The sequence below is a fragment of the Plodia interpunctella genome, chromosome 6 (assembly GCF_027563975.2).
Source record: "Plodia interpunctella isolate USDA-ARS_2022_Savannah chromosome 6, ilPloInte3.2, whole genome shotgun sequence".
NCBI classification, from domain to species: Eukaryota; Metazoa; Arthropoda; class Insecta; order Lepidoptera; family Pyralidae; genus Plodia; species Plodia interpunctella.
In genome coordinates, this window is record NC_071299.1 from 5,594,634 (window position 1) to 5,618,307 (window position 23,674).

At 34.1% G+C, this 23,674-nt stretch overlaps 1 protein-coding gene across 17 annotated transcripts in view; it reads right to left on the reverse strand.

Moving 5' to 3' along the window:
* Positions 1-23,674, reverse strand: part of sif (still life) — a 99,011-nt gene that overhangs the window by 52,301 nt on the left and 23,036 nt on the right. For 13 of the 17 annotated variants that reach the window (XM_053746431.2, XM_053746430.2, XM_064436013.1 and 10 more), the window contains 8 exons: positions 22,900-23,083; positions 22,332-22,388; positions 21,996-22,061; positions 20,992-21,106; positions 20,583-20,654; positions 19,598-19,648; positions 14,406-14,606; positions 13,367-13,499 (listed from right to left, as the gene is read on the reverse strand). In XM_053746431.2, the coding sequence (XP_053602406.1) occupies positions 13,367-13,499; positions 14,406-14,606; positions 19,598-19,648; positions 20,583-20,654; positions 20,992-21,106; positions 21,996-22,061; positions 22,332-22,388; positions 22,900-23,083 (879 nt within the window). The remainder of the gene's footprint in view (positions 1-13,366; positions 13,500-14,405; positions 14,607-19,597; positions 19,649-20,582; positions 20,655-20,991; positions 21,107-21,995; positions 22,062-22,331; positions 22,389-22,899; positions 23,084-23,674) is intronic. The other 4 variants (XM_064436014.1, XM_053746425.2, XM_053746428.2 and 1 more) reach the window with 2 other exon arrangements.

Consider the following 23,674-nt stretch of genomic DNA (forward strand, 5'->3'; position numbering starts at 1 on the left):
CCCCGATGTATTGCATGGACAGGGTAGAGTGGCCTGTGTGGCTTTACCATAAGCGTCGAAATCCATTACTGTTTTGTCGTGCGTCGACTTCATTGCATTTACGTAGCAGCGAGCAATCCGCTCGTCGCCCGAGGAGCGCGTCGAGTGACGTGTCCATTACATTATGCTTAAACCTACAGACGCCAGCGCCTTTCAGTAATTTCCATCAGTATGAATGAGTAGTTACTGGCTTACACTAGTTAATAGATCAAGATTACATTTACATACAAAACACAGTAGACAATACGATTTATTTAGCATCTTTGAGTACTTAAGTATTATAAAATACATTGCAAACTTTCAATCAACATCCAACCAACCCTTACATTTTCAATTTAGGAAGTTAAATCTTGACGAGCAAAGACTGTAATCGGAAACAATCCTCTACAATGTGCTTTTGTTGTATTGAATCCTTTACATAATAGCCTCACTGTTCCTTCAACAGGAAATTGAGTTGTTTTATAAAAAATGAAGAAAACGAGGCTTAGGTGTAACACGAAGTTAACTTAGTCGAAGCTCCAATCTTTATAGAGTCGTTTTACCTTTTCTATTAATTTTTGTTGTTATAAAATAAACGTTTAATTTTTAATATATGTGTATTATTATATTATATTATTATTATAGTGTAGGTATTTATTTACTCAGGTTCTAACATTACTTTCATTATTGTCAGAGAGATCTTATTGCATTCAATGTGTGACAAAAAAATCATATCCGTGCAGTAAAGCATTGAAGATTTTGCGCGTTTGGATCTTTTTCTGGGTGCACCATTAGGTCATGCTTATCATAATAATACATTGTTATGCAAACTAAAAAAAATAATGCAAACTAAAAGTCTGTACAACATTTCAGCGGAATCGATTGAAGATTTCTGCATCAAAATTGAGTTGCAAGATTCCATTCGAATAAACATACATACATAGTGACATATTGCAAGTTAACTTAAGGCTTATACATTTTGTTCTTTTCTTCTGTTTAGTTTATTTTCTATATCTTTGTAGTAACTGGCACGGCTATCAAATAAATTAAGTAACTAGGGCTAACGTATATTGTGGGCTATTTGGAGCAAATGCTTGGCATCAGTATTTTCGCCTGGAACGGGTTCAGAAAGGAAATGGTTTGTTTCTTATCCTACTGCGTTAATGGATCTGCGAGAGTAAATTCTCCCTCCTGTTTTTGTGTTATTTTTAATAAACAAGGGAGAATGTTTTAACTTTTACATGGTATATTGAGCAATATCGCACATTGCGTATAGTTTAATAGGTACAGTAAATTATACTTAATGAATTGTTACCTTTTTATATTTGCGTTACAAGAACATTGCTTTGCGATTATAGTTATGTAAGTAAGTTTAGTAGCTAAATTAGAGTAATAGTACTTAGTACAATAAACAACATATAAAAACCTATCTGCTAACTCTGCTAACTCTACTAACTAGGATTATATTTTGAAATAACTTTAAACATTTTTATTTTCATTCAGCACCATCAAATTAATATCAAGGCTTCTTGATAGTGGAGTTCCTTTAATTTTTATATCTTCATTTCTTTTCAACATAATCTAAAGTTATTCTAAAAATATTAAAGAGAACTTCACTAAAGCCTGAGAATTTATGTGTGCTATGTGCTAATATTTGGAAGTGCCAGGATATTTTCGTGTATTCGGAAGCGAAATTCTTGAGAAATTTTATAGTCCATTAGCTGAGTGATGCGGCGTTAACGCTACTAATATTTTCGTAAAATCTGGCAGAATATAAATGTAGAAACTATCTTATGGAAAACCTGAATTCGCACGGATCTTCGCCCGCATAACTTCCCATGGGAACAGTTCCTTTTCCGGTTGAAAGATAGCCTATGGCATTCTATTTTGTAAAAAATAAAAAAGTTTAATGTCAGTTGTCAAATTGTTATATGGCCAATTTTGTATCATTGTTGAGTGATTGATAAAAATCTTATCAATTGTTTTAGTTACCAGTGCAAATGTTAGTGAATATAGTGCAATCATTTTACCTTTTCATTTCACTCATTTACTATTGCAAACTTATACACTTCATACACCTTCAATAGTTCATATAGCCTTTATGACTTACCTGCATTCAATGGTAAAAATAGTTGAAAGCCGCTTTTACTTACCTGTAACAATCAAATGTTTATAAATAAACGTGACAGTAGAAATATAAATAATAATAATAAAAGAAGTTTATTTTAACAAAAAAAATAGTTTCTTTAATTTAGTCAAAACTTCAAGAAAGGTATGTGATGTATATGTACCTACGTGATCATGAAGTCTCACATTTGAACCGTACTACCAACCCTTACATGTTTCAGTAATGGAAAATATCGCTACAACACTTTCATTTCCTCCTTTTTATCTGATAGTATTAAATTGTAATATACAAAGACAAAAACATGTCATATATAGGTGTGTCTGAAAAATCACTAATAAAACGAAATATTTGGGAAGACAAGTTTAAATATTAAAATAAAAGAATATGCTCTCGTAAAAGCCCCATTTCTCAATCGCGCTTTTTTTATAGGTTCGACAATGACGTGCGTTGACGTACGTCGAAACTACATACAATTTCTGCGTTATTCTACGCTGTCTATCGACGGAAGTCAAAATAACGGAGCGTGACTAAGCAATGGGGCAAAACCGCAATTGTAACTTTGCTTTATTTATCAAACTAGTGGCCCGCCCCGGCTTCGCACGAGTGAATTATTATGAATGTTATATACCTACATACATTTCTCTTCAATCACTCTATCTGTTAAAAAAATAGCATCAAAATACGTTGTATAGGTTAATTGATCTAAGCATATATAGGGACATACAACAAGGGACATACAGACAGCGGGTACTTTTTTATACTGTGCAATGTTGTCTATCGACAACAAATACACAAATAGGTATTTTCACAAAAACATTAATTCAAATTTTACATGAGTCTTCACTTCAGAGATATAAAATACAGGTTTACAACCGAAATTATACACATGCTGGATACAACTTAAGTAAAATAATTGCTCACAGGGTGATGTTACACGTACGACTAATATAACACAAGGCCCAGCATTGCAGCCCGTATTAATGCACCGGCGAGCATCTTCAACGAGGCGGAGCTTTGAGAAGAGTACCAGTGGCGGCTTCAGCATTACCAGAGCCCTGGGCGATATTTCTAAGGCGCGCCCCCCATCTAGCTATCTCCATCTAGCGAGCGTATTTTCGTGTTCACTTCTAGTACAGCTGTGCTGTATAAAAAATAGCTCATTCGCAGAAACTACCCCTGTAGCAACACTTAGTTCTGATGAAACCGCAGGCGCCCTTTGGTAACCAGCGCCCTGGAAGGTCACTCATCCTCTCCAATCTTCCGCCGCTACTGAGAGTTTTATTCATCAAGGTTGGCTCCGGAAAGTACATTTTCCTCCATGCGAAGCGGTGGTAGCCCAGTGTTTAAAACCTTCCATCTTGTGATCGAAAGGTCCCAGTTTCGAATCCATGTGTTTGTACTTTGTATACCAATCTGACTCAGTGGTTAGTGGCATAGACCACCACTTGCTTCCGGTGAAGGAAAACATCGTGAGAAAATCTGCACCCTGGTGGACAGATTATTTCACTAGTGTGTATGCGATTTCCTGTCACTGAATAGCGGTATGTAGTCGTAAAAGTCATTTCAGATGCCTTTACGCGATTTGAATAAAATCTAACAACAAAAGCGATGATGATAATTTTCCTCCATTATAGGTATTAAAAAACGGTCTGATGCCAACATTCTTAAGAAAAATTATTATATGACTTACTAGTTAAAACATGACAATAAGCCAGTGAAGTAATAAATATTTATGAGTTCTTTGACTTTGTAAAATCTGGCGGGACATGTAAGATTTAAGCTTTTATTATCGTCAGTGAGATATTGTTGCAAAAAAAATATGCCATTGAGGTGATCTCTCGTTGTAAGCAGATTTCGGTGGACCATTAATTAATACTAATCATTGTATTGTTATGGAAACTGTAGCAACGTGGAAAGTTTGTACTCTGTAGGACAAGCGCAAGTAGGTAAAATTTAACTTACAAGATTTTACAGACGGACGGGACAGTTGAAACTAAATAAAGGTTTGTAACAAAAAAAATGGAAAATGATTATATCCAACAATCAGACCTTCATATATACATATATAGTACCTACGTCCCTTGCCGTTTGGGGCTAGGCTACTGGATATATTTTTTTCAATTAAGGTATCACAGGCTAATGTGCGCTTTGGGACCCATAAGTTAAATAAAAGAAAAATATACAGTAAAAGTGTTTCCTCCAAGTTATATATATATGTATAGTTTTTATTGATAGTTACGTAATATGTATAGTTTATAGTTACCACTGATTAAAGTAATAATAATAATAATGTACGAACACATCAATATATCGAAACAAGATGCAAGAGCTAAGGATTGTGATCAAGGCAAAACACATTACTTAAATGCAAAAAGAGAGAGGATATGGAGACTGCTAGAGTGGAGACTACATCACCAGATGAAATGACGCATAGATACGCAAGACGAGATTGGATGGCTATTGCTAAAGATTATCAGGAGTGGAGCAGATTAGAAGAGGCCTACGTCTTAAAATTGATACATAAGAAAATGCTAGTGTACACGAATATACTTAAGAACAGTGTGTGTGATTTCTTAGTAAATTGATATGTAATATTAATTATTTTATTTATGTACTTAACATAACGGTTTAAATGTAAAACTAATATATTTTTCTTATGTCATAATGTTATATTTCTGTTAAAAAACATTTCGGTAAAGCTTTATTTCCTTCACGACTTATATAAGAAAAGCTTTCAAGACACGTACGAAATATAACACCGTGAACTATTGCCACTTGGATGATTCGCCGACGTTAATAACTCGACATAATGGTCTATTTAATAGAATGAAATATAAAACAGCAAGGCCCTTGAGAAGAATTTATGAGAACACAGAACTTAAATCTGGGATTTTAATAATATCTAAACAATTTCGCCTGTTCCGCATAGTCTTACTGAGTACTTATATACACTGGTAAGGATTTTTAAATGGCCCTATTTTATGGATTTCACAAAATTAAGCTTTACTCGTTTCTTTTGTCAAAATAAGTACAGAATATTGATTGTTTACTAAGATTTCACTTCATTAACAAAACAAGGAAAGAACCTAATTATGACCAAAATAAAAATAAATAAACAATAATTATTAATCTAAACAATGCCCGTGATAGGTTATGCCAAGAACGTTCGCATGTTTAGGTATATATATTTAGTTATAAAACGTTCAAATATGCGAATAAACGATTCCAGCTCTATTCTACACTGGATCCTCTAAGCGGAATATCATTTGAATATCTAAAAATTCAGAATCCAATCTATATTATTATTATTATAAAGAGGTAAGCTTTTGTGAGTTTGTATGTATGTGGGCAATCTCCGAAACTACCGAACCGGTTTCAAAAATTCTATTACCATTAAAAAGGTACATTATCCAAGACTGCTATAGGCTATATTTTATCTTAAAATTCCAACGGGAGCGAAGCCAAAAATAAAGAAGTAATTTACGTCTACGAGTATGATTTACAAACGATCAAAGGCAGCAGTTTCAAGGTACGATAAAGTACTTAAATCAAATTGTTTACATGTATATTGTATGTGTTTATTATTTTTTTTTTGTTTATGTGTACTCAGATAATTTTGAGTCAAAAGCTTCCCCAGCAAATAGCGTACACATTAAATGCGATATATAGCCTGTCTTCGCCGTATAACATGTTTCCTGCGGAAATACATCATGTTGAGCCATTTTTCCAACCATTTGTTTAGCCATCTGCGAAAAATTGCGGGGATATATTCTTAAAAACACTTTTTGTGTAAGTTTTTATGTGGCTGTCTTATTTTTGGTTAAATTATGGTTCTTTATTTAATGTTCTATATTCAAATTTAGACGAAGATTGGGAAAAACAAGGAAAAATACCTATTATGACTAAAATAAAAATAAATAAACAAAAAATATTAATGTAAACAATGCCCGTGATAGGTTATGCCAAGAACGTTCGCATGTTTAGATATATCTATCTAGTTATTAAACGTTCAAATATGCGAATAAACGTTTCCAGCTCTATTCTACACTAGAAGGGGATTTGAATAACGCTATCGTAGTTTTATGTCAAGCTTCCAAATGACCAGCTTGGGTTCTGTATGTCTTTCATTTCTAATGTAAGTAGAAGAAATGTAATAAATACGCGTAGGATGCGTATATGTTACTAGCGGCGCATCCCGGCTTCGCTCGGGTCCGATGAAAATCCGTGCAGTCCTTTTTGAGATTATCGCGAACAGAGCGGGGACAGAGGACTTTGTTATATTTAATATGTATAAATATATCCGCGAGTATACTTTCAATGACAGCTTTCATAATTGTAGTATTATTTTATATTGCAAACCATTATTTTGCTGCAGAGCGACATTATGTTGTTACATAATGTCGCTCTGCAGCAAAATAATGGTCATTGTAGATAAAAGCGCTCTGATTTTCGTGTAGTCAATCATAATTTAGTTGCAAAAGTCTTTGTGTTGATTTATTACGGGCTGTCGCGTCCGTATTAATTACACATCGCAACGGACCGAAGCCGGAAAACACATGGGATGGGCTCACTCTTACAAAAAATATGGAAAAAGCAGAAGTGTTACTTAAGGGAATACCACATATATTTTTACTGTAAAGCAATCCGTCGAATATTGCTAACATGACAATATCAAATCATTATTTTTTTTAAATTACGACCTTGTCTTATGTGAATCGATCAGTTCCGTAGCCCTAGCAGAAGGGGCAAACCCAAAGAGAGCCGGTTTGATGTTATCAAAAATACAGGAACCTCATGCTCCAAAGATTTCACATTGAGAAATAAACCAAGAAAAAGCTTAGATGAGACAGAATAACTAACCTTATAGCTAAAACCAAAATAAACTACTTGCTGTGGTGAGCAGAAGAGACATTTTGTGATAGTAACCATTGAGACACAAGTTCAGGTTGACGGGATAATGGTGAGTTACAATTAGACTCATTGATTTCAAATTAAATATTATGAAAATTCATTTAATTAAATTCTATTACATTTTAAAATCATAACTTTGTATTTCGTCAACATTCAAGCGTTTGTAGTGTTTTCTTGTATCTCGTTATTTTGTTTTGTCGCGTTGATAGAAACGGGATCAATAGAAAGGCGACCCTGACACAGTTTACAGTGGTCGAGCGTTCACAGCGTTTCACCGCGCTCAAGAATAAACACTAGGCTTTCAGGAATTCATTAGAGTGAAATAGAGAGGCATTGGACAAATAAGCCGATACTATTTGGATTTTGTAGGGTCATACCAGGAACGGTGAACAAGAACTGAAAATCCATTGTTAGGATTCCGTGCCTCAAAAGGTAAAAACGGAACCCTTATAGATTCATGTCAATATCCATGAAGACTCTTTTTACCGTACCCGTACCGTACCGTAATAGCCTTTCTTATAAATTTCTAAAAGTTGATCAAAATTCTTTCATCCTCTTGCTAAGAGTTGACTGAAATGAAACTACTGCATTGCTCTCGCATTGCGGTGACTTTGCGACTAAACTCACGACTTCATTGAACTTTTAGATAACTTGATTAAGAATATAAAGTGAAAACCATTTCCGAATTAATAGAAATCTTAACCTCGAAGTGACCTACTTTGAGGTAGATGCTTGCATTTTGACATAGAATAATATACAAATCTAAACAGAACAAAAAAGTAAAGCTGCCGCAGGGCCCCAGGGCTACGGCGGTAGGTAGTCGTAAAAGTCATATCACATGCCACCTAAAGGGTGGCTTTTTATGTTTTTCGTAATGAATATTATTACAAGATATTGTTAGTCAAATATAGGTTATATTTTAAGTATTCATATGTTACAGATACGGTGTGAGTAACTTTATTTTAATACCCGGGGGAACATGGAGAAATTTTGTTTCAATATCAAATCAAAATAAATTGAATATGTTAGTTTTTATATGTCGTAAACCTTACTTGGTTTTATGAGCACAATAAGCAAGCAATGTCTATTACCTATTTCACATGAATAGAGATAGCACTATCCCTTCATGTTCATGATTAGTTATTCCTTTTAATATTTACATGAAGTAAGTTACTTTTGACATGTGTTGTTTGTACAATAAAAATCATATAAACAAACTGACATGTGCGTGTAGGGTCATTATTTTGGCACCTGAGGCGTAGGAGAATATTGGTTCTATAGTTACAAAAGTTAAATTAAATTTCACATTGATATTCAATGGAATTTTCTTCACATTATTTTTAAAAACAGAACATACATATAAAGTCGAAAGAATAAAAACTCACAAGAAGAAAACTCTACGAAGCTCTTAGTATGTATTAGATATAATCAGGCCCGCATTAGTATTCTATTTGTGAGTATCTTCCCGCGCCTCGCGCTCGGCTCGATTACTTTAATTGCCTAACTTTTCCAGTTAGTTCCGATCGCTCCAAAATACCGAAATTAATTTTATAAATAACGTGTATAGCATCATAATTTGTAGTTAGTTAAAATTACAATCCTGCGTAGTAACGTTCCACGACTTTCGTAGCAACAACTTGTTACGAGCTGTTGCTCCTCGTAGGCGTCTACGAGCTACGACGTTGGAAAAGGCAATTTGGGGTTATGGTTAAAGTTTGCAAATTGTGATGTGTTTTTAAAATCAAGGATCCTCTTATCCCCTTTATTCATGGGGTATCATATTACGTAAGGCTTTGGCGTATAGTTGTGAAATATTTCACTATTATTTGTAGTCGTGTATACTTTGAAAAAAATATTACCTATTCATTTATTATTTTAAGCTTTTTTCAGATTGTAAGTATTTTTATTAATACTATTATATATATATTATTGTATATATAATATATTATTGTTTTAATTATATTTTAATTCCATATAGATAGATCGTACGTTTGGAACATGTTTAATGACAATTATGAGCAATTAATGAAATTAAATAACAATGTGTCATAATAGAGAAAGAATATATTAACATTCGCAAGTGTGTAAATCTATACATATATTTATTGGTTGACCTACAACTTTGTTTGGCATAAATGTCGGCTGAGTAATATCTTACATCACAACAAATATAATATAAACCGGCCAAGCGCAACGCGTCCCTACATCTGAAATCTATAATGCCAAATACTTTTTATTGCGACTTTTTCTTTCTATTCGGCTGCTTGTTCCTTCTTATTCTCCAACTGCCATCTTCCCTTTGACAGTCGTCCTTAGTACCGGGATGAAGTACTAAAAATTCTCGATGAACTGACTAGCAACAAGTACCGCAAACAAGTGAAGAATAAGAAAAAGTAGAAATCTCTAGTATTAGAGGCCTAGATCCTCATTGGTTCGCTGGGGCAGCGAAGTATGTTAATGTAATAAACAGCTAAATATGAGTACTTGTTTAGAGTTTACGCAATTATAAAACCTATTCATATTTAAATCTCTTCACAAAAGTCAAGATTCACGTGTCATATCCTCTTCTAAAAATAACCTCGTATATTCGCGCTGCCACGCTTGAACGAAGATAAAATTCTCGTAAATACGTTCGTGGACACGTCCTTGGGGTAACGCGCAAGGCAGGCCTTGAGAAGCGGTTTCCAAAGAACGATTAAGCTGCTTACACACATGTACAATAGCAATGTGCGTACCTACGTCAAGTTTACCGAGGGAAATAAAAACAGGATGGCGAGTTCGAAGCGAAATCTCGTATAACGATATCTTACGGCACAATGGCTTTTTTGCGAAATGCCTGAGGAACTTAGTTCTGTATAAGTATTTTTCTTTACGTCTAAGGATAACAGCGGGTGTTTATTCATGTGAAATTGGACAGATGTTTTTTAATACGTTAAACGTCAAGTTTAACGATAGATATGTTTCAGTTTTTGACAGTGACATTTTTACAGGTAATACCTGTAAAATTGTCACACGTTTTAATAGCGACTGATTGAAATAGACAAAACTAACATACGAACCGAACTCACATAACGTGACTAAATAAGAAGAATAGGTAAACATTTTTTAAACTCTAGGTACCTATCTATAATCAATAAATTTTGAAGTTATATAACCAAGGAAATTTGTATTATAATATTTTTTAATCTGGAGTAGATAGTTTTTCAGTACATATCTTTGACAAATTAAAAAGCAAGGATGTCTCTATAGAGATAGTCAGAAAAGGAGTTTGCCACTACATTATAATAAATAACGTAAATAATACCTCCTCAAATGCAGCATTCTTAGATTTGATGGCCCCCATGCAGTTCTAGATAAACTTCATAACAGCTTCAGCAAATTTAACGCGATTTACATATAAATATAGCCAACAGTAGTATATTTCTGTGCGTCGCAAGTTCCAAATGTCTTAATACCCTATTATTATCATTTTCTACCCGACAATTATGTAAATATTATTAATAATAACATTCAATACTCTACGAGTCATAATATATTGTTTAATAATAGTAAACATTGGCAGCTTTAGAAGTAACACATAGGTCAACATTTAATTAACAAGACGAAATATCACAGGCGGATCAAGCATATACAAGCAGGAACAATCTAATAGAAAATATTTCTTCTAATTACGTTACTTTTAACTATAATATGGAAACAGGACTATGATTGGTAATAACAATTCACTAGTACATTAGGCCCTAAAATTGACTTCACTTTGACACAAAGGATATGTTTGTTAAATGCAAAAATTCACAAGTGTTTAACTAGAACAGTCTTTCCTGCAACAACCATGAAGATTAAGTTTCAATGATGGAGCGAAACGTAGCGAGGGATGACGTGAATCTTCTTTGTCCGTGCACTTGACAGTAAAAGCTTTGTATTTACACAAACAAAACGTCTCAGTTTCCGATTCAAAGTTCTCTTTCGCGACATTCGACACGACTATTTATTGACGTATCTAAACATTTGAAACTCACGATTTGTTTCGTTTCATTGCATTGTGTAGAAGTTAACCTCAAAATAATATTTTTAAGCTACGTTTAGGATGCGATTGGAAGAGGTCGGGCCGCAGAGACGCGCGCCGAGGTGCGCAGGCCCGGCCGACGGCAGCCGAGCGCGGCCGACCTCCTACCCACCTCTGGCTCAACAATAGGCAGGGCACTTGTGCTGCATATTACGTCGATCTCCTACGTGCACGCTTTTATATTGAATCCTATATTATTCCTGAACAACATGAATAGGCACACAGAGCAGAGCAGCTACATTACATCATATTTCAGTAAACTTGGCTTGACTTCAATGTACGTTCATGTTTTATAAAGCTCATGAAAGGAGTAGCGGAAGTACAAGTTGTAAGCTACGACGGGTATCGATTTTAGCTATTTGCGAAAACGTTTACCGGGGAAAGGTGACTAAGGTTGTATATTGCGTTATATACTCTGCTTCCTAATGCCATTGCTCTGATTGTTTTTAATGATAGTTGGCTATAAGTAATAAAATGTAGTATAAGCATATTAATTATTTGCCTTCACATGCAATGTCAAGTGTTTCTCCGTGCATATAAATCTATTACCAATACAACTATGCATTGCAATATTTAAATTAATAAATGTGATTTCACGTTCTATGCAAGGAGCGTTGAACATAGGATAATTGGAGTAAGCTTTCAGACTCTAGAAGCGATTTACCTCGGCTGCAAAGAGGATAGATTCAGATTGCTAGCTGGGGGATTATTTAGCGTATACCCAGATCCGAACCGATCTCAATTAGAGCTCTGATTTGAGTAATGCTTTTAACATAAACTGTAGATAGAAAATGAGATGAAGGATTTATTGGCGCAATATTAAAAATTAATATAATTGTTTTGTCTATACATTTAATAGTCATGAATAAATAATATGAATATGTGATGATTATACAGAGACTTATGATAATAGGTTGAATGATAATGTTTTTAGCATAAGTCCACCTATTGTAGTTTTTTCGGGTAAAATGAAATAAAGTTAAATATTTTTTTATCATTACCTGCACACATTAGTTGGAGAGTTAGAAGAGCATCATTTAGAAAATTATAGGAAGGATAAATAAAACATTATATTAAGCACGAGGCACTAGCAAAAGTTTCGAGAGTTAAACTATCAATCTTATATATATTTCTAGAAGAATAGTTACTTTTAACAGCATAATTATATTTTTTTGCGATCAATGTGATTACCCAACCCATGCCAGATTACTAATTTCTAGTACCAATAGGTTTTTTAACATAAGTTTCATAGATACAATTTTTTACGCCCCATATTAGTCTTTTGGGTTTTGATTTTTGAAAAAAACTAGCAGTAAAAGAAGCAGAGATAAAATCAGAACAGAAATCTGCCAAGAATGGAAAATACACCAGAGAATGATTTGTTTTTATTAAGATTTTACGACATTGAATACCAAATATCCGTATACTCATCCAAATTATTCAGTTATAAAATTAGAAGAATGGTCTTTGTATAGGCATTTGTAAGAATATAAATCTGACTGCAGAAAACTTCGGTCATCATGAATCTCTTTACAAGTCACAAGAAGACTCGTCGCAATAGGAGTAAGTTGAAATTTGTCCAACTCACATCTTTGCTTTACTGCATTCTGGTACTTCTTCCATTTTCATCAGCAGCATTTATTGCATTCTGGTATTTCTTTCCATTTTTAACAAAAAATGTCTAATCTATCTTCATTTTTTATCAACCGACTTCAAAAAGAAGAAGGTTCTACGTTCGTGTGTATAATTTTTATGTATATTCGCATATTTCTCCGTCAATGTGGACCGAATTTCGAAATGTTTGTTTTATTCGAAAGAAAATACTCGCAAAATAATCCCATGTTCATTGGGCATTAATATAAAAACAGCTAACTAACTCATAATTAAGCTGCATGCAATCATTTGGACAGTTAACAGACCTATTGTCAAAAATAATACGTAATTTTTATTAAACCACACAACTGCCATGTGCTTGGTATCGTTATAGAAAACTTTTAAGAATAACATCGCATCGCGCAAGTTCTTAGTCCATTTATTTGTCAAAATACTTTCTATGGAAGCTTGCCGCACGATGCCGTTCTGTCTTCTTCCCGTAATGCCTTAGATGAGCAACATTTACGGAAGTCAGGTAACATATGAGAGAGTCAGTACTTTCTATAGAAGCTCGCTGCTTAATGCGATAGCGAGCTGAATAGCCGTCGCTTGTATCTTTTACTCGTAATGCTTTGGTGGTGAACACTTACCTCACTGGAAGTCAGGTAACAGATGCGGGAGTCAGTACTGTCTATGGAAGCTTGCTGCACAATGCCGTAACGGGTAGACTCGCGGTCACTAGTGTACTCCGATCGCACGCTGTCTTGTCGGTCGAATACTCCACTGAAACAAAATTGTATAGCATTAGACATGTGGAAAAATAAAAAAAATATGATTCCAAGCAATATGTTTCACTCTTAAATGTTGAGCGAATATAAAGAAGAAATCATCATCAGGATTGGCAAAAAAATTTAAGAAAATTTTTATAAATTTACCTAAAACGAGAAGAATCTAAATAGATTAAGGCAAATGCCTTACTTGGCTTAAAAAAGCAATCACTTAATATACAGATATTTTACCAAGAATATGAAAACATCAAGATATACATAAATAGCAATGTTTAAAATTATTATTTGCTAATAACACGTTTAAAGATAATGGATATCTATTTCAAAATAAAATGGTTCTTTATCTCTCTCGTTATTATCTCTCTCGTTAAGTTGCACCCGGCGACTTTCACGTTAACTATCGTCATATACAAAATATAGCGTTTTCTGCGTAAATTAACATCACACCTTTAATGAAATATTTCAATATACTTAAAGAAAGGATTGAAGTATTTCCCAAACGGGTGATCCGTTATAAAAGCTGACTTTCATTAGAGTATCAGCCCTGTTCTTTATATATTTTTTCGAAATGCATTACGCATATTGATATATTATTCTCCTGATACTAGAGTCAGAGGCTATAAACATGATGAAAAATTAAAGCTTATTTGCAACATTTTAAGCGTATATGTTACTTATTTATAAAAAATAATTTATTAACTTGAAATGTCTTTTGTAAAATAAACAAATAATTGCTATGATGTATGCTGATTTCAGAATAAAAGTAGAGTACTTTTAAGTTTTCATATGTTTCACTTGTGCACAAATTTTTATCGAAATTAAACGCATACAACTTTTGTCAAGATTCTTCTGCAAACATTCTCAATTGGTAATAGAATGACCTTCACTCGATTTTAACTACCGTTGTTCAAAGCTGTCAGCACGGTTACTTCTGTAGCCCGAGTCGTTGAGGCTGCCCTCATGCCGCAGGCTGGGCAGGGAGTCCCAGGGGGAGCGGCGGGGGCCGGGCGGCGGAGCACCACGCCACCCGTCAGAATGACGGTACCACGCCGCACGCGCAGTCTCGCCGATGCAAGATGCACATCGAGAAGCGCTCACGAAACTGTAGGCAAAAATATACATTCAAAATTAAAACAGAATTTAAATGATGTGACAAAAAAATTAAATCCTTATTGTTAATAAGCTTGTAAAAAATTGGACCTCGTAGCCGCTTTTGAGTTGTTGCTACGATAACTCGGAGGCTACCTTACCGTAGGACGCACACAAAAGTAGCGATTTAGTATTATGAATAAGGTTTGTTTTTTATGAAATTTAATGCCAATTATGTAGACAATATTTTTAGCATTTATTATTACATAAAAATACAAAATATTTCGATACATAAGATGATCCATCTTCATTATTGGATATCTAATTAATCCAGTAAGCAAAAACATATACTGGGTATTTCCAAAAGACCATAAGCTATGAGATAACGGAAACTACTAGTTTTTTCTGCCTGTGATTTAGCTTTTAATTCGATAGACTACGTACGTACTAGACAGGAGCAACCCACCCTATGACTTTTTCATACAACAATATTCAATATCATTTTAGGACGCCTTTTCCCGGCTTCAACGATTCCAATAATTATGTAAACATAAAAAAGATAATACGATTTTGTAAATCGAAGTTTATTAAATTAATGACTCACATAAATCTTGATACTAAATACAAAAACATCTTGAAATATTTACTTACTAACGTCACCATTGTAATAATTGAATATTAATACTGTTTATACTCATGTGGTTGATAAAAATGCATTTTTTCTTTAAATTGTTGTTCAAAAGTAAAATATATTTTCTTGTGACAAAAAAGTGTGTTGGAAATTGTGAAAACACATTTCCTATCACACAAATAAAATCCTTCATCAACCCAAGGGGAATCAGATGGTGGCATAAAACTCGGTTTCCGAAGTGACTGATGCCTGCTGTACAAAAGGCAGAGGGCTTTAGGCTCATTGGAGGATAAACTAATTTGCAATGGACGTTCCCATAGATCCGCTGGGAGACTTCTGTTTCACGTCAGATTAACGGCGCGAGCTTTAAATCTATTACCTACTTCATTTCAATTATAAGTACTGTCTTGGCTTATTACTTTTTTTTCTAACTGATATTTCTTCTTTATTTCTCCTATTTCAAATATAATTTACAGTAAAATTAGTTTATTGATTTGTTCACTTTAAATTCCATGGCCTTTTTTTGCTATGAATTCTAATTTTTAAAAAATCAGAACTTATATGAAGATAAATACACAAATAATACTCCTATATTGGCATTTTATTATTTTGCTTCCGAGAATTTTTCATTAAGCGAACATTAAATAACTAGAATTCCATGGAGATTGAGTTCAATGTTTTATATCCATAAAAACGTCTCTATACCTTTCGGCTAATTTTGAATCGCGAGTCGGCATCCCCTCGGGCATTCACGGCGAAAGCTTACGAAAATAACCGGAATATGCAATCAATATCTGCCGGAATGTCGGCTAACGAAAATATATTATACCTCACAGTGGCACTATTGGCATCTTGTAAAGCTAAAAGCTATGGCTAATGGAAGTAAATATTTGTGCGTTCCCTTTCATTATTATTCATTTGGGTTGTATATTAATTGCTTTATAGTCGCAGTGAAGTGAACTATTATATGTCACAGTGAATTGTTAATTACATTTGAGACATTAGTTTTTTTTCATTTTGAGATATTATGTTGAAAATAAATATTTTCTATAAGAATGACCTAGACTTATTGTGATTTTTGCGTGCCAAAGCTAGCATGTATTTTTTAACCTATCATTGTAGGAGACGATTATGTTCTGTACAGCCATGTAATATTCTAATAATTGTGGTATAGCCGCTATATTCTTTGGGAAAGGTTGTTTATTTTACACTTTAAATAACAACAGTTGAGTGTTTGGAGAGGAAAAGGGACTAACCTCATGTTTAGATTCATGGCCAAAATAGAGTTAGACAAGAAAATAGATTTATACATTCAAATATGTAATTTTTTTTCTGGAATTAAAAGTCAAAAAGGTAAACTATATATATAAAAAGAGAATTATATTTATAAATATGATTGTAACGGAACGGACAAAGTTGACGGTGCAACCCACCCTTATATGTGATAAGAGTGGGTTGCACCGTCAACTTTGTCAGCAACTTTAACGTGCAGAAAAACATAAAGCCATTTTGTCGAAACCTCAACGGCGCGCAGGTTCAAATCAACCGTTGATTAAACCACCCTTACTATGTAAAAAAGTTCAGTTAGAATCATATTTGTAGGGTTAGCCCTAAGTATATCAGTATATTATGTATGTTACAACTAAACCTCGAAAGTTTTTTTCTTTCAAGCAACATACATTTTAATATGTACGCATTTAAGTACCAATCGTCTTAAATCAGGATAAGCAAAACGCTTACCTGGCTGAGGAAGCAATAGAGAAAACTCAGATGAAAGAGAGAGAGATTGAGCTATTCGCTGTTGCAAGGAATGAAATTTGATTTTCATGAAATCAATTAATTCATCTAGTTCCAAAATCATATTATAAATGTTTCTTTTTACCTTGTAGTAGGGAACTCTAAACTCATTTTTCGTTTGAGTTTTTTTCTACGTCTGTCGTCCAACCCACCCCGACTGGCGGATTGCTCTTTATGACGCATGGTGTGTAATTAAACAAGATTTACGTCCCTGTTAGCAATTAGAAGCCTTATTTCGTATTCGATCGGCTCAGCGCGGGCCATTACTTCACGGGGCGATTGGAAAACAAGCTCGTTTTTCATTTTTGTTTTGCATCTGTATACTATTGATTATATCCATAGATTGTCATGAATTATGTTTATATAAATTATTTAACTTTATGTAACTTTTTCGACTGTTGTATATGCTTACTATGCTAAATAACAAACAGAAATCACACATTTCAAATACATTTGAAATCTAAATTTAATAATCTTAAGATCAAAACAATCCCTCATTTTTGACTGCGGATTTGGGAAAAGTAATAATTTTACAGTTTATGGACAAGATTATTTGTGCATGTATAATACGATGCCTTTCAACACATTTACCTACATTTTTAATAAATCAAGCATAACAAGCGAAATTAAAAACATTTAATTATTTTTCATACTTGTAATGTAGTGTATGATTAATTTGAGTTCTGAGATGCGAAATCCCACTGCAGGTGAGAAAATACCATAGTAATTATTTTCGGATCAAGGATACTTCACAATTTTAAAAATATAATTCATTGGATAGGTTAGATGAACATCGAATTAAAAAAAATCCCTATACATATAGTGGAACAGAAGAATGAACAGAAGCATTAAAGACCAGAAGTGAGACCAGTTATTTTGATATATCCCATAACGACGGATAAAATAAATTATGGTTGTATCTATTAGTAGACACATCATCATCATCATCTGCAGCCGTGACCCACTGCTGGGCATAGGCCCCCTTCCGTCTCCGCCAAGCATCTCTGTCCTGGGCCATCCGTATCCAGTTGTTGCCAACAATTTCCTTTACATCGTCGACCCATCTAGCCGCCGGATGTCCTACGCTCCGTTTTCTAGTTCTGGGGTACCACTCAGTTACAGCTTTACTCCACCTTCCATCATTCCTTCTAGCCAGGTGCCCAGCCCAATTAATGCCCAATAATAAACAATTACCAAGGTAAGTATATTTGTCAACCTCATCTATACTCTCACTATGAACTACAATGCTCGTGTTTGAGAGGCCAGATATGTCTGACATAATCTTTAGCTTGGTCATGTTCATCTTAAGACCCACATTCAGAGATGCATCATGAAGGTTGGTCAGCATTTTTGAAGCATTCTCGGCGATTCAGCGAACAAAATTAGGTCATCTGCAATCGTAAATGGGACAGATGCACACCATTGATATTTGGTCCCTCTATGTCCCATTCCAGAGTTTTTAAAGAAGAGAGAAGAGATGGTGTCTCCTTGCGGCATCTCCCTCATGACGGATATGGGATCGGTGTTAGTATGCAGACGAACATTTTTCAATTCAGCAGATCAACATAGCGTGCGTCTACCTGACAGCTATGAAGAGAATTGAACACGGCCCAGTGTTCGACGCTGTCAAAGGCCATTAGTAGACACATACTATAATTATTACTAGATTTTGATAAATAACTGAATAAAAGCTGAAGTAGATACATTTAGTTTTATGAAATCTTAAAATTAAAAAAAATCTTTACATATAATTTAGTATAGAGTAGATATGTGGTTATTAGTAGAGTATTGCGTGCGTATTTAATCCAAACGATGCGCGATGGGGGGCGCAGGTCAAAGTCAGCGTAAACTTTGTAGTTGAAGTTGACTGGTGCAAGTCACCGTTAAGATTTTCATGTCGTCACGTTGAATTATAGTAGTTAAATCGAGTAAATCAACAGATATTTTTATTTAAGAATTATGGTTAGTATTAAAATGTATTATTGAGCTGTAACAATTTTTTTTTAAGTGATAAAAAGAAAAATGGCGGGATTTTACTATACCTAATGTCGAAATTTCATCAATTTTCGAGTTTCGCTTTTAACTTCTCATTCTATATCATTACACCTATATAAAATTTAACCCTTAGACTAGCTTGTTTAATGTTTTAACACGCATAGTTACACATCATCATCTTACATAACATGGGGCCACATGAATAATGTAATATTTTTCATTGACCACTACTTTTTTCCGGTGATGGAAATCATCGTGAGGAAACCTTCACACTTCTTGACAGTTTGAGTTATGATAACTAGTGTGTATGCGATTGCTTGCCGTTAAATCTCATAGGTAGTCTCATAAAAAGTCATGTCAGATGCCTTTAGGCGACTTGAATAAATTCTACCACCGATGTTAGCAATACCACAATCAAAAAGAAAGAAAAGTGACTAAATACGCGTTACTGCTCATTTCTTATATAGATAACATTTAATAAAAAGAAATTCCCTTTTTAAGAAATTTTTGGATTCTACTCACGGTACTGAAGCTGGTAATCTCAAAGATAACGACGTATATTGAATAGATTTTCAACTTACCTAGACTGATGATCACTCAGGTAACCTTGGTCTCGATCACGAACTCGATCTCTGCAACAAACAAATCCGTACTTAGTAAGTTAATTAAAATCTTAAAAAGTATTTTCTGTGCATATTATCACTTCTTGGTCTAAAATAACAAATAGCCATTTTTACGACAAAGCGAGGAAACGCTGCTAGTGTTCTAGGCACGACACCTCACCTTCCTATCTTATATTATTTAGCTTCCTGTGGCATGGAAGATTGTTTTATTTGTATACCTAAGTATGTACTTTAATGTTGTGTGCTTCGGTGGTTGGTTCTCTATTCACATCTACGCTATAACATTCATTGATCTTGCATGTTTTTAATAACTTATCAACTCAGATTTATATTTTATATTTATGTGTACTTCAAGAAAAAAAATAGATGGTATTTTGTTTTATTAGTTTACGTAATTCAAGCTTCTAGAACAGCTAACTTTTTTTTCATTCCAATATAGAACATCGCGTCAGTTTTTTATTCAACGTGCCTGTTCTTCCTTGCGTGTGTAATGGTATCCGACAACGAGAACAAATCAAATCACGACTTAACTGCCGATTTATACTGAACGGCATTATTTTTAAATAAATATAATATTATCCTTCTTCCCACCAGGGGATTATAGCAGTTCCTACTTTTCTACTTTACCTACAGGTCCGTTTTACCCGTGGTCTCCCAGGGGTAAAAAATATGAGATTCTAATTTCTAAGCATTAAGTAGTTTAAAATTTAAATTAGAATAGGTACGCAGGTTTTCAACAAATCAAATATATAACTTTACTACATGACAAAAACAATACAATACATAGGTGTAGTATGTTACATCTTAAACGTCTTTATACATTTTATTTATACATCCAGGAAGATTACCTGTTCAATCCCACCCTCAGTGATATAACTGAATTGCCAATAACGTAGCGTAAATATAATAAGTATAATAAAAAAATAGCTAACTGTCCACAAACCTGGAATTGTGGTCGCTCATGTAACCTCGCTCCCGTTCCCTTTCTCGCTCCCGCATTATTTCATTTCGGTCACTAGAACAAAGAAAACCATTTTGATGTGCATTTTTAACAGTGGCAAAAACCTATTACTTTTTATATAGTTGGTGCCAAGTGAAGACGAAAAAGTAGGAAAGCGGACCCTGGGTTCGAAGATCAATGGCTGAGGAAGAAACGGGAAAAACGCTCAGATGAGGGAAAGAGAGTTTGTAAGACCTTAAGTTAGGAGAACATAAACAAGACGTTTGGTATATTTGACCACTAACAGTGTGCTGCCGCTACGCGAACCAGTGCGGCAGCTGCAGCGTGGAGGACCGGCTGCCCCGCCAAAGCACGACGCAACAATAGTGAACGTATTGTTGTGCTATAGTACCTGTAGTAGCCGTCCCGGTCAGATCGCGCGCTGTGCTGCCGCTCGACGCCGAGCCGGTGCGGCAATGGCAGCGTAGAGGACCGGCTTCCCCCGCCAGAACACTGCGACGCTGGCCCTGTTACAAAGATCACGTTACTTCCACGAAGTTAAGAAAAATTACGAATTATGTATATTAATAGAATTTTGTTACATGAACATACCTATATGCTCTCTTGGATAGTGCAGGAAATAATTGAGTATACATTGAAAATTTATACTACTTTGCCGTTATTAAGCCATCTTTACACATAACTTTTAACAGTCGGTAAATCAATCAATTTAAAAAAGCAGTACAGGATACAAACATAAAAAACTGTATAAACGCAAAACAATAATGATTATTTTATAGTTTGCATGTGAAGTTAATAAACACATAGGCGTTTTCTAAGAATAACATTATTTTTTTCATACTTATAAGCTCGTATTTTCAGTGATTTATATTTGAATAAAGTGTTGTAATCCAGATAATCTATCTACAGAGTAGCATGGCTTGTATTTGCTATAAAATAATGATTCTAAACTATATGGCCTGCAGTTCCTAATGTTGAAATAGGAATATAGAGGTTCTTTAAAAACATTTATTAATATCTGTTTCTTCAGCAGTTATAAATTCAGATTATATATAATAAGTGAAATAAAGATGTAGTAATGTTATTTTTGTTTCATGCCTTGTTCGTGTCAGGGATTTAAACAAATAGGTAATTACTCACCAAAGAATTTAGTATATGACGTGACCCTTTTGAAAATGTACCATTACAGAGGCTGTGAGTGTGAATCAATGACAATTTCATGGGTAATACTGTTGACTTGATAAACGCACACATATCCACATGAAGTCGACATACATTGACAAAACATAAACCAAAATAACAAATGAACAGAGATCTGCCTCCAAGAAGAGTAAGAATCAATAAATTGGTCCAATATTTAATTGCATTACAGTAATAAAATAACAGATGTGTCACCTCTGGCCCTTATTGCAGCCTCCTTAAGGTTTCTCAAAGAGTGTAGAATCGATTCTTGGGTTGGTCCTCAACAAAAAACAAAAAATTGGGTTCAAGTATATTATGTATCAATTACCTAGCAAATCAATTTGTGCGTGTGCATATGATAATCAAATATACCAATATCATCAAATTAAAACTATAAGTACAACTTTATATTTACCCTAAGAAAAAAGAATTGCATTGAATAATAGCAAGAACAAATTGTTATTACAGCAAGCTATCTAAATTGGTATTCAAATTGTATGATAAGCTTAAAAAATTTAAAAATTTAACAAGTATCAGCTAAGTACTTACGACGTCGTGGTGGATAGGGACTTCGTTGATTAGATGGCGGCAAGTTGTCGTTGTATTCTATAGAATAATACCAAATGAGACATTTTACATGAAGTATTTATTGTAGGTGGATAAAACGTGAATAAAATATAGATTTTATCTAAATACCAATAGTGGCATTTAGATAAAATGGTATAAAATTAGAATTCCTAGGAATCACAATTAAAATTTTTAAACTGTGATTTTTTTGTAACTGTCAACTATTCTTTGAAATGTTTTTTTTTTGCTCAGTCGTTTTCAAAAGCAGCTACGATCCAGGTTGGTTTGTACCCGATATTTCCCACGTTAAAGAACGAAGTAACATAATAAGATGTTTATTAACTAGTCATTATTCGCTTTTGACATTAGTCGCCTCTCGTAATTACTCGGTGTAAATTGTCAGCAAAGAACCATATCTTTTTTTTCTATTATAAAAATACTAACCAAGTTCTACATAATGGCCGACAGTATTCATATTCATATTATTATATATATTACATGATTTATTTATATATTATTTAGTAGTGATATGGGCAATAATATTTCGTACCTAGATCCTCCATGCTCTGACTGAGCAAAGCTTCAAAGGTGTGCAAACTGTAGCTCTCTGCGTCCATGCCTTTGGCCAGGGTGTTCCGTAGGTGCATCTCATACTCCAGCAAAAGCCTGGATGTCGGTGACCCCGGGGCGGGAGTCGCGCTCGACTGGGACGCTTGCCTAGATAGGCATGGCTTCTGGCAAACATTTCATACATTTTCATTTGGAATAACTAACATACTTATCTGAATAGAAAATATTGGACAAAGAATTTTACACATAAATAACCTAATTTATTTATTGTTGATTTTAAATTTTGGTTTGGCCACGTAAATTGACACTCTATGTCTTTGTTTGTGCTCCTAACTATATTATTATATACGAAATGTCAAAACGATTGGCTGAGTAGACAGAGCGTGAATAGATAAGAAACAAACAAATACTCGTTGGGAAGTTCGGAAGTTTGCCAAAAACGTTTACTTCTAAAATATAATTAGAGCTTCATACTACACAACTAACACAGTGAAAATACAAATAAATGTATACTTGGTTTTGTTTTTTTATGATATTTGGATTGCACTTTTCACAACATAATAAAGTTAAAATCACCACATAGTATAAAACAACCGTCGCCGTTTGCATCTGTCTATTTTTAAGCTTTCCTCTTTTAAACCACACTACATGCAGCTTTAATGCGGTTTTCAGTGTTATTTAGTAAAATTATTCCCGAAGGTTTATGAACCTCTTGTAAAGTCGTGCCTGGTCGCTAGTTAAATATATATATATAA